The sequence below is a fragment of the Mobula hypostoma genome, chromosome 15, assembly GCF_963921235.1.
Source record: "Mobula hypostoma chromosome 15, sMobHyp1.1, whole genome shotgun sequence".
In the NCBI taxonomy this organism is placed as follows: Eukaryota; Metazoa; Chordata; class Chondrichthyes; order Myliobatiformes; family Myliobatidae; genus Mobula; species Mobula hypostoma.
In genome coordinates this window covers 14,438,193-14,450,382 of record NC_086111.1, presented here as the reverse complement: position 1 = coordinate 14,450,382, position 12,190 = coordinate 14,438,193, and the positions used below count along the sequence as shown (strand labels likewise).

Genomic DNA, 12,190 nt, shown 5'->3' with positions numbered 1-12,190 from the left:
GCTGGAGAAGGAGGAATCTGATGGGAGAGGAAAGTGAACAATGGGAGAAAGGGAAAGGGTTGGGACACCGGGGGAAGCAGAGAGGAGGCCATGGAAAAGGAGCACCACATACAGTAGACGGCCCCAGCATATTCTCAGGTGAAGTGTTGCCTTACTGGGAAGGACTGTTTGGGGCCCTGAATGAGCTGAGGGAGAAGGTGAATGGGCAGGTGTAACACCTCTTCCACTTGCAGGAAGTTGGTCCATGGCCGCCTCTTCTGCCATTATGAGTCCACTCTCATGTTGGAGAAGCAACACCTCATATTGTTTCCAACCTGATGGCATGAACATTAATTTCTCCAACATCCAGTAAATTTTCCCCCTCCCCTTCCCTCTTCTTCAATTACCTACTCAAGCTCCCCCATATCTCTTCTCCTTAAATGCCAATTGCCTCTACTTCGTGCCTTTTTTATCAGCCTTTCAGCCTGTACAGCCACTTGCAGGGACTTATGGACCTGGACCTCGAGGTCCCTCTGTACCTTTCTTTAATTCAATTCAAATTTAGTTGTCATTCAACCCTACATGAATATCCATGAAAACAGCCAAACGAGACAGCGTTACTCTGGGACCAAGATGCAAAACACAGGGCCAACAGTCACACAGTACAAAGAACACACAGCACGGACAAGGTAGTAAGCACATGTAAGATATCAATAAGATAGAGCCACGCAAGAAAATAGTCCAGACCTGAGCCACAGAGATCTGCAGTTGACCACAATACAGCTTGTCTTCTGCTGAGCAAATACTGGGGGGCAGCACCGACTCCAGCCCGGACACCACACCACATCGCCCCCGGTGGAGCGCACTGGCAGCTGTAAACAGGCGACACCACGGCTTGAGGCCTAGTCATTGCTAGACCGAGGCCTTGACCGCCAGTACGTCAGTGAATTGAACCACAGTAACAATGTCCAGAAGAGTCTTGCAAGCACAAGAAAAGCAGCCAAGGTGGTCACTTGATATTGGACTCTACGCCTCCTTCAATGCAGGCAGTAGCATGATGTGCACCTCCTTCATTTTCTCCACCAATGAGCAACTTGCTGATGGGGTAGACCTGATACTTGAAGTTCAAGTGCTTAGCAGGATCATGTGACCATAAAATTATGTTTAAAAGGGACAATGGCACCTTCTGTTGACCCAGAGAAGCCACTGCAATTGATCGCACTGCCATCTTACCGAACTCTTGAAGGAGTTCCCATCCTGTTTGATTATGGTTCTGCACAGCACGTCAGAGGTCAGAGATGCTATGTTACTGGGCACAGCCAGCACTGACGTTCATGTTCTTCTTCTCCAGGTCAGTCCTGGCTACAGAATCCTCATTCTCACCTGGGAGGGGACTGACCCCAAGCTGAAATCTATCCTCCTCAACTCCCACATGGACGTGGTTCCGGTGTTCGAGGTGAATGACCTGGGAAGAGAGATGGGGTCTGCGTGGGGTGGGAAGGTGTGACGAGCTGAGCTTATTCCTCTCTTGTATGTACAGGAGCACTGGAAGTTTGATCCATTTTCAGCCCAGAAGGATGAAGAAGGGAATATATATGGCCGAGGAGCTCAGGACATGAAGTGTGTGACCATTCAGTGAGTTCAGCAACCGGGGTGCCCTGCACTAGTAGTATGTAAGCAAACCAAGGGGTCCCTAGTAGTGGAGAAGCAAAAAGCTGCAGAGGATGGACATCTAAAATTAAAATAGAAAATGCTGGAATTGTTCGTCAGGGTAGTCTGCAGCTGTGGGAAGAGAAGCAGTTAATGCTTCAGGTCAGTGATGTTTCGTTAGAATGGGTGCTGTCCCACTTGCTGAGTAATTCAAATCAAGCATTCTCTGTTCTTGGTGTTCCTTGTTGGATTTTCTGACTGAGCTCATGTAAACCTTTGACTATGGAGCAGATCAAGTTGCTGTGTTGGTAGGAGGGCAAAATCAGATGGGCCTCCAAGTCTTGATTGCTGATTCATGGTTTTAAATGGGAAATGAGTTCTGAGCTGTTAGATATGCAGCTGTGGCCCCGTTCCATAACGTGCAATGAAGTTGGATAAAGCAACTTGAAAATTCAAAACTCTACTGTAAATGCTGGAAACCTGACATAAAACCGATAGTGTTCTAAATACTCAACAGGTCAGGCAGCATCCGTGGAGCGAGAAACAATGTTTCATGTTGAATACCTTTCATCAGAACAGTCTGTTTTTCTCTCAGAGCTACTGTGTATTACCAGCATTTTCAATGTTAATTTTGGGCTAAGCTGCAGTTGGCTTTGGTCAGTGGTGAACCAGTTTGAATACAGGCATTTTCCACAGCCCTTTCAACATACAGTATAACTGAAAAGCCATGGAAGAGTTGGATAGATAGGATGAAGGTTACTGCTGTCTATTGGGATCCTTGAATTAGAATCAGGTTTATTATCACTTACGTATGTCATGAAATTTGTTGTTTTGGAGCACCAATACAGTGCAATACATAAAATTTACTATAAATTATAATAAGAAATATATTTTAAAAAATAATAGTGCAAAAAAGAAAACAAAAAAATTGAGGTAGTGTTCATAGGGTCATTGCCCGTTCAGAAATCTCATGTCAGAGGGGAAGAAGCTGTTCCTAAAATGCTGAGTGTGTGTCTTCAGGCTCCTGTGCCTCCTCCCTGATGGTAGTAATGAGAAGAGGGTGTGTCCTGGGTGGGTGGGCTTCTTCATGCCTTTTTGAGGCATCGTCATTTGAAGATATCCTCAATAGTGCCCATGATGGAGCTGGTTGGGTTTCCAATCCTCTGCAGCTTTTTCTGATCTTGTGCTGTGACTCCTTCACAACTAAGGACAATGCATCCAGTTAGAATGTGATTAGGCCCATGTACGTTGTCGAAATTGGATGGGAGTGGGAGGGAGAGCAAATGGACATCTAATCGAAGCTCTACCTGTCCTGGGAACGATAGTACACTGGCCCCTCCTACTTTGATGCTTTGACCTTTCCACACTGAATTTATACAGTGGTACCCCTAGCATTATTTGTTGTGGCTTAGACAGTACTCTGACCTTGCTTCAAGTCCAGGAGATTTTCGAATCACTTATCACCTGTTTCTCCCAGGTACATTGAGGCAATTCGAAGGTTGAAATTAGAGGGCAGAAGGTTTCCGCGGACAATTCACCTGTTGATGGTTCCTGGTAAGAGATATAGCTCAGAACTTCTGATGCTGTGGCTTGCTAATAATTGCGGCGGTGAATCTGAGAATGATAAAACATGCTGTCTGATTGTGGAATTTGGTGCTCCCGGAATTCTGTGACAGCAGATTTGGAATCTCGAAGAACTTCTGCCTGAATCTGTAGCCATCCTAATATGGTACAGATGTTGCTTTAGTTCCATCAGGAACCTTTGATTCCAGGAGTAATCTGACCACTTATTCCAACTGTTTTCTATCCAGCAGCACTTGGATAAAATGTTCTAGAACACTCTGTGGAATGAGCAGACATTGGAGACCTGGATAAGATAAAGTGGATAGTCACAGTAAGGTTGTTGGAGTTGTGGTTAGAATGGAGGGTTATTATAGGTTACAGTGGGACACTCACGGGATGCAGAGCTGGGCTGAGAACTGGTTTAGCAGGAAAAGTGTGAAGTTATTTACTTTGGAAGGTAGAATGCAAGGTTAATGGCAGGATCATTAGCAGTGTGGGGGAACAGAGGGATCTAGGGGTCCACCTCCATAGACCCTCAAAATTGCTGTGCAAGTTGATAGGGTTGTTAAGAAACCATGTGGTATGTTGGCCTTCATTAATCGGGGACTGAGTTCTGGAACTGTGAGGTACTGCTGTGACTCTATAAAAGCCTTGGTTAGACCAGACTTGGAATATTGCGCTCAGTTCTGGTCACCTCATTATAGGAAGGATGTAGGCACCTTGGTCAGCATGAATGAGTTGGGCCGAAGGGCCGGTTTCCATGCGGTATAACTTTATCTCACTATTGGACAGAATGAAATTTTAAGAACTGGACAAAAGCTTGGTAGATATTTCCTAGGAGCAGTTGAAGAGAGGTAGAAGAGGGAGAGATGAGCTGGAGAAGGGTGTGGGAGAAATTCAGGAGTTGAACTGGAAGTGATGGTGGGCAGAAGGATTACAGGTGGAGGATGTGGCTGGGAATGGAAGTGCTTCCATTGCACTCATTGTGACAGCTCTTGTTCCGGCTTGCTAAATCTGATCTAAGGCAGAGTCTAATGAAAAACCAGAGAGGAGAAGCGAGTAAAACTGAGGAGGAGGATAAACCTGAGACCAAGTCCTGTTCCTGTGAAAAGATTATTTCATTTTGTTCCCTCAGGTGAGTTGAAATTTAAACTTTGAGTGGAAATTCAAGAGTGAAAGCAATTGTCAACTTTATCAATTTCATTTGCCATGTACATGTAGATGCATTAGAAATTTGCTGTAGTGTGTTGGTCAGGCTGCGACATGCAACGAAAACAACGTTCAACAAATATAAAGAATAAACAATTATATAAAATAAAGTTAGAGGTTAAACAAAGATTTGGAATAAAATGTGCATAAATACATAAACAGCAGTGTGTGCTTACAATGTAACTAACACTATAGGAAGTGATTTAAAGTGTTGACAGTGCAGGGGCGGGTGTAATAGACAGGGGAGTGGGGCTGGTCTAACTAGAATAGTTAATCAGATTGACTGCTTGGGGGAAGAAAGATAGTGTGAAGATTTTGTTTTAGTAGCCCTATAGCATTTTACAGAAGGGAGCTTTTGGAAAAGGCAGTTTGCAGAGTGGGTAGAGTCTACAATGTTTTTTTTTGTCCTGGACACATACAAACATACAAGCGATAGTAGACTGTAGCTGATGACCTTTTCTGCTGACTGGACAATTTGTTGTAGTTTTTGTGTGTTGTGTATTGCACAAAAGCAGACAGTAATGGCTGATGTGAGGATGCTCTCTATGATGGCAGTGTAGGATTACACCAGTATGTTCTGGGGAATTTTATCCACTGACGCAAGAAGTACATTTTCTGCCGAGCCTTTTTGTTAAGGAAAGAGATATGGTTTTCCCACATGGAACATGTTGAAACGGAGCTAACTGTAGAGTTGTGAAGTACAGACTGGGTGAACAGGTCTAACTGGAGAGTTGTGAAGGACAGACTGGGTGAACAGGATACCAAAACAGGCTCTGGAATGCTGTGAGTTTGGGTAACAGCTTCTCTCAAATACCTCAAACTATTTTACAGCTTCAGACTTTATCCTGCCATTGGATGAAATGCTGCCTGTCCATGTAACCTTGTCTCTATTCACTGAAATGAGCTGCCAAGAGATCAGTGAAGCCTTGCTGATGGCACTCAGCCTGTGTCAGGAGTGGCGTCTAACCGAAGGCGGGGCAAAAACCTGAGCAGTAGTTAGAGTTTGCTGACTATGTTTTGTGTCATCATACCAGGGCTCTATCTGGATATGAAAACTTCTGCAGCATTCTTTTGGAAGATGAGAGATAGTATACCCTGTAGTCTGTCGAGATACAGTGTCATTGAAATAAATAATCTAAATGTTGTCAAGCTGTTTGTGAGAGCAATGGAGGAAAGCCGCAAATAAAAAAAAAGCTGCGTCTGACATGGAAACAGAAGAATGTGTTGGAAACAGATCAGGGTTTGAGTTGAAAACCCTTCATCAGAACTCTGTCAAAGGGTCTCTGACTCGCAACATTGATTCTGTTTCTCTTTCCAAAGTCACTACCATGACCGAGGGAGAGTTTCCAGAGTTTTCTGTTTGTATTTGTGAAGGAGCACCTTCCTTTTCATCCACTGGATGGCCCGTCAGTCCGGGGGCATTGACCTCCAAAAGCATGACACCCGTAGCTTTTTGGTTCATGTGAGGCTGGAACTGGAATTGGCTTATTGCACAGTGAAAAGGCTTCCTTGCATACTGTTCATGCAGACCAATTCATTACACAAGGTCGAACAATACAGAATGCAGAATAAAGTGTTCCAGCTACAGAAAAAGTGCAGTGCAGATAGACAATAAGGTGCATGATTATAATGAAGCTGTCTTGACTTTCATTGATGTGGTTGTCCTTGCTTTCACCTGATGTCTGTTTCTATGATTTGTATTTATTTTTCTCTCTCAGCTCAGCGAGGCATTGTGGTTAATGGATAACTGGTAATTGGTTTATTATTGTCACATGTCCCGAACTACAGTGAAAACCTTTTGTTTGTGTGTGTGTGTCATCCAGACAGTCACTCCAAACAGAAGCACGTTGAGGTATTGTGAAGGCGAAGCAGTAACAAATGTAGAACATCATTACCAGTGCTGTGCAGGCAGACAAAAAGGGGCAAGAGCTATGATCAGGTAGACAGAGAGATTATGAGTTTGTCTTTCATTTACAATGGGAATGTTCGAGCATCTTTAACCAGGGGACAGAAGGGAGATTTTGGAAAAGGCAATTTGCAGGGTGGGTAGGGTCCACAATGATTTGTACTGGATGTATACTGCAAGTCCTGCAGTCAGCTTGGTGGTATGTGTTTTCTAGCTTTTGCCTGATGGAAAGGAGAGAAGAGAGAATGACTAGGGGAGGCTATATCCTTGATTATGTTGGCTGCTTTCCTGAGGCACTGAAGTTAATTTTTCGATCGTGGGCAGATCAGCGACCGCACGCTCTGAGCAGGTTGTTAGCACGGCCTGCAGCTTCAGCAGTGAGTGTTGCTTGGGTTATCGAATGCTCTTCTGACTTCTAAACCAGAGTCACGAGACTGTTCTGCCTGTCTTCAGTCGCAGATACAGTAGACAGTCAGTGTCCTCTTCCTAAGGTTGAACTGTTCAATGCATCTAAGATGAGAGGGGCAGTTCAAAGGAGATGTATAGAGGCAAATGTTTTTATGCAGAGGGTGTTGGGTGCCTGGAACGGGCTGAAAGGCTGGTGGTGGAGGCTTGAAATAGGCACAAGAATCTTGGAGAGAATGGATGTACTGTATATGGAGCTTGTGCAGACAAAACAGATACATAAATCGGCATCATTGCTGTACATCAGGAGATTACCCTCCTCCATTCATCTTCAGATGATGTCCTGGGTTGATTCACGCGTTGGAGGTTGGTTCAACGTGCCGTTTGGAAGACGGCACTCCCTCAGCAGCACAGTGACTGCATTAGGTGCTGGTGCCAGGGCCCGGCCTTGAACTCACGACCTTTTGATGGGGTGAGCAGGAGAAAACGGGATCAGAAGGGCACCTCCCCTCCCCACCACTGTACCCCCTGACAGGGATGGATAGACAATAGGATTAGGCATTCTAGGAGCTCGGTGTGGGAGGGGGGTGAGTTGGTGGTAGAGCACTTTGTTGATGGAAGTTTCCTTTGCTGTAGATGAAGAGATTGGGGGTTTCAACGGAATGGATAAGCTGATTAAGCGTGAGGAGTTCCGGGCATTGAATATTGGGTTTGCACTTGATGAAGGTAGGAACCGTTTCTTCCCGCTTCAGATTTCTGATTATCGTTGTGTTTTTAAACTCTTGGGCATTTCACCAAGATCTCTCTATGTTCTCTGTACACACACCCACACCATCGTCTAGCCATCTCCCTGTGCTTGTATGACTCACTGGGTAAGCAGAAATCCCTTCCAACCAGAATCCAGGCTATTCCACTTCTCCATGAAGTACCTGCTGTCTTTTTTTCTTTAGGAGATGCAGCTTTAAAGGATGAGCTGGTCGTGGTTTCTATCACAGGGCACGGTGAGGAAACCAGCCCCTCCTTTGTGACCCTCAGGTGCCCCCAGGCTGGAGTTAATCATGCAGACCCACATTCTGTCCCTTTGCTGGCTCTGCCCTGGTGCCAGACCTTTGTACATGTTTGCACCAGCTCTGACTGACTGGGGCCCAACAATTCACACTTCAGTGATTCTTGTCCTCTCCCACAGCACACTCTGCTCTACCCTGAAGTGTCCTCGCTCACTCACCTGTGCCATCCTCACCTACCCCACACTGCCTGCCTTCTGTACTTGTCAAATACATGCTAGTTCCTCCTCCAGTAACTCCCTCCCAATCCCTGTCATGCAGTACCCAACCCCACAGGACATCTGCTGTCCAGGCCTCTGCTCCACAACTAGGAGGTCAGGCGAGCGGGAAGCACAAGGCCCAGTCAGTCGGCACACATGGAGTTTGAGCCTGAAGTTCATCTGGTGTTTGGGGGTGGATATAAAGATCAGAGCCCGAAAGCCGATTGGAAGTCCAGAAGTCAAAGCTTGATTGCTGAAGCCTGGAAGCTGGAAGCCTCCCTTGGAGATGTAGGACTGTGGGGGAGAGGGAGGGAGGAAAGTTTTGCTGTTGTTTTGTTGCTTGTTCTGTTCTGCAGAGCATTGTGGCTTGCTATGTTGGCTTTGAAATGTGTGGCGATGTTTGCGAGCTGTCCCCAGCACAATCTTGCGTATTAGTTGCTAACACAGGCGACACATTTCACTGTATGTTTCGATGTAGGTGTGATAAATAAATCTAAATCTGAATCCTTCCCTTGCTACCCAACTCCTTTGCTGCCTCACCAAACCTCTCTGACCCACCTCCTTTGCTGTCTCACTAAAACTCTGATCCATCTCCTTGGCTGCCTCACCAAACTGTCTGCCACAGGACTAGCAAGGGAGGGGTTTTATTTTGTCTGGTAGCAGTGTTGGCCCTTGAGCTTTACCTCACTGCAGACAGATTTTGGAGACCTCAAGATTCACTGTGGCCTGTCAGTAGAGCCCCTAAGATAAACCACGGGTAAGGCCTCGGGCTTGTGGCTGCTCTGTTTCTCAGGCCTCAGAACTGTGGCTGCACTATCCTCAAAGGCTACACATAATCTATTTAAAACGTAAAGGTCCGTACTGGATTAAGCTGGTTTTTAGGCCTCTGATGATCCAGAGGTCATGTCTCCATTTGCTGGGCTGCAGTTCACTGCAGTTCAGTGCTGGGAGTCAGACGTTAACATTATTTCACTCTCCCACACTCGTACATCTTAGGATCCATTTGAGCCCCATGTTGCAGGCCAGACATCGATAGTGGAACCCTTGTTTATTCATTCCTGTCACAGATTTACCCACGTGCCCCTCTGCCTGAAACATCTAGACCACGTTTAATTATGGAATTTTGAGCACTATCACTAACTCCTGACCTTTGTTGCTACAGGTTTGGCCAACCCTGGTGACGCCTTCACAGCATTCTACGGCGAAAGAAACTTGTGGTGTGAGTAACTGTGCACTCTTTGGCATTGGCTGCTTGTTACAGTAGCTATTGATTTAAAGATTAGCTTTATTTGTCACATGTATCAAAACATACAGTGAACCGTAAACAACAGGAATTCTGCAGATGCTGGAAATTCAAGCAACACACATCAAAGTTGCTGGTGAACGCAGCAGGCCAGGCAGCATCTATAGGAAGAGGCGCAGTCGACGTTTCAGGCCGAGACCCTTCGTCAGGACTAACTGAAGGAAGAGTGAGTAAGGGATTTGAAAGCTGGAGGGGGAGGGGGAGATGCAAAATGATAGGAGAAGACAGGAGGGGGAGGGATAGAGCCGAGAGCTGGACAGGTGATAGGCAGAAGGGGATACGAGAGGATCATGGGACAGGAGGTCCGGGAAGAAAGACGGGGGGGGGGGTGACCCAGAGGATGGGCAAGAGGTATATTCAGAGGGACAGAGGGAGAAAAAGGAGAGTGAGAGAAAGAATGTGTGCATAAAAAGGAGTAACAGATGGGGTACGAGGGGGAGGTGGGGCCTAGCGGAAGTTAGAGAAGTCAATGTTCATGCCATCAGGTTGGAGGCTACCCATACGGAATATAAGGTGTTGTTCCTCCAACCTGAGTGTGGCTTCATCTTTACAGTAGAGGAGGCCGTGGATAGACATGTCAGAATGGGAATGGGATGTGGAATTAAAATGTGTGGCCACTGGGAGATCCTGCTTTCTCTGGCGGACAGAGCGTAGATGTTCAGCGAAGCGGTCTCCCAGTCTGCGTCGGGTCTCACCAATATATAAAAGGCCACATCGGGAGCACCGGACGCAGTATATCACCGCAGTCGACTCACAGGTGAAGTGATGCCTCACCTGGAAGGACTGTTTGGGGCCCTGAATGGTGGTAAGGGAGGAAGTGTAAGGGCATGTGTAGCACTTGTTCCGCTTACACGGATAAGTGCCAGGAGGGAGATCAGTGGGGAGGGATGGGGGGGACGAATGGACAAGAGAGTTGTGTAGGGAGCGATCCCTGCGGAATGCAGAGAGAGGGGGGGAGGGAAAGATATGCTTAGTGGTGGGATCCCGTTGGAGGTGGCGGAAGTTACGGAGAATAATATGTTGGACCCGGAGGCTGGTGGGGTGGTAGGTGAGGATACAGTGAACCGTGTTGTTTTGAGTCAAATCAAATCAGTGAGGATTTGTGCAGGGCAGCCTGCAACTGTTGCCACACTTCCACTGCCAACATAACATGTCCACAACTCACTAGCCCTAAATAAATCTAATCTTTGGAATGTGGGAAGAAACAAAAGCACCCTGAGGAAACCAACATGGTCACTGGGAGAACTTACAAAGCCCTTACAGACTGTTGGGAATCAATCCCCAATCTTACAGCTGGCTGCTATAAAGTGTTGAACGTTAACCATCAGTCAGTACGTTTCCCCGTAATGCCACGTGTGTTGAACGTTAACCATCAGTCACTACGTTTCCCCGTAATGCCACGTGTGTTGAATGTTAACCATCAGTCACTATGTTTCCCCGTAATGCCACGTGTGTTGAATGTTAACCATCAGTCACTATGTTTCCCCGTAATGCCACTGGTGTTGAACGTTAACCATCAGTCACTACGTTTCCCTGTAAAGCCACTCGTGTTGAACATTAACCGTTAGTCACTACGTTTCCCCGTAATGCCACGTGTGTTGAATGTTAACCATCAGTCACTACGTTTCCCCGTAATGCCACTGGTGTTGAACGTTAACCATCAGTCACTACGTTTCCCTGTAACGCCACTCGTGTTGAACGTTAACTATCAGTCACTACGTTTCCCTGTAACGCCACTCGTGTTGAACGTTAACTATCAGTCACTACGTTTCCCTGTAACGCCACTCGTGTTGAACGTTAACTATCAGTCACTACGTTTCCCTGTAACGCCACTCGTGTTGAACGTTAACTATCAGTCACTACGTTTCCCTGTAACGCCACTCGTGTTGAACGCTGAACTGTAGTCGAGGGGTTTGGACAGTTCAGCCTCACGGTGCACCCATTTCCTGTTACTGAGATCGCTGATGTTGTGCCCAGTGGTCTGTCCAGTACTTGGCTTTCCAAAGGATGGCAAACCATGGAGGATGGGGGGCAAGAAAGAAAAATACTTCAGACAGTGGTGAGCCAGACAGCAGATGTGGGGAGGAAAGGAGGGAGCAAAAGGAAATTTCACTGTGTTAGGGGCTTTCCGTAGGAAGAGAGATGGACAAAACTGTGGCTCTTTCGTAAGGGCAGGAGATGGTTGTCAGAATCGGGCTCATGATGAATTTATTTTGCAATACAACATAGAGTATACCCTTCAAGCCAACCAAACCACCAACCCTGATTAATACTGACCTTATCACGGGACAATTTATAACGACCAGTTAACCTACCCAGTACATCTGGCAGGAAACCAGAGCATCCGGGGAAAACCTATGCATTCCATGGAAAGAGTGTACAGAACGGCACTGGAATTGAACTCTGATCTCCAGTATGCCCCGGGTTGTAATGAGGCTGTGTACAAATGTCATGAAGTATGTTGTTTTGCAGCAGTACATAAAACATACTTTTTTTTTTAGGCATCCGTTAGTCTTGCGAGACCATGGATCTGCACCTGGAAAGTCTTCACTCTCCAGGGCGCAAGCCTGGGCAAGGTTATGTGGAAGACCGGCAGTTGCCCATGCTGCAAGTCTCCCCTCTCCACGACACCAATGTTGTCCAAGAGAAGGGCATTAGGACCCATACACCTTCAGATCGCTAGTCGAACGCCTTAACCACTTGGCCACGTGCCCACACATAAAACATTCTATGATTTACAATATGCCATGCGTCTCACATAGCCTCTGACAAACAGGTCCAGCTCCTGGCCTTCACGTGTAGTTTAGCTACTAAGCCCAGCAGCACCGTTTCTACTGACAGGAGAAGGGGCAAAGTTGGGTTACTGGTGCTTTAAAACCAGGCGCTTCGGGCTGATGGGGCTCGTCAGCCA

At 46.5% G+C, this 12,190-nt stretch overlaps 1 protein-coding gene across 3 annotated transcripts in view; it reads left to right on the top strand.

Annotated features, from left to right (window-relative positions):
* The window catches only part of LOC134356706 (aminoacylase-1B-like), a 65,148-nt gene that overhangs the window by 9,233 nt on the left and 43,725 nt on the right, over window positions 1-12,190 (top strand). For all 3 annotated transcript variants that reach the window (XM_063067755.1, XM_063067757.1, XM_063067756.1), the window contains exons 4-8: window positions 1,331-1,435; window positions 1,520-1,614; window positions 3,107-3,183; window positions 7,349-7,438; window positions 9,139-9,195. In XM_063067755.1, the coding sequence (XP_062923825.1) occupies window positions 1,331-1,435; window positions 1,520-1,614; window positions 3,107-3,183; window positions 7,349-7,438; window positions 9,139-9,195 (424 nt within the window). The remainder of the gene's footprint in view (window positions 1-1,330; window positions 1,436-1,519; window positions 1,615-3,106; window positions 3,184-7,348; window positions 7,439-9,138; window positions 9,196-12,190) is intronic.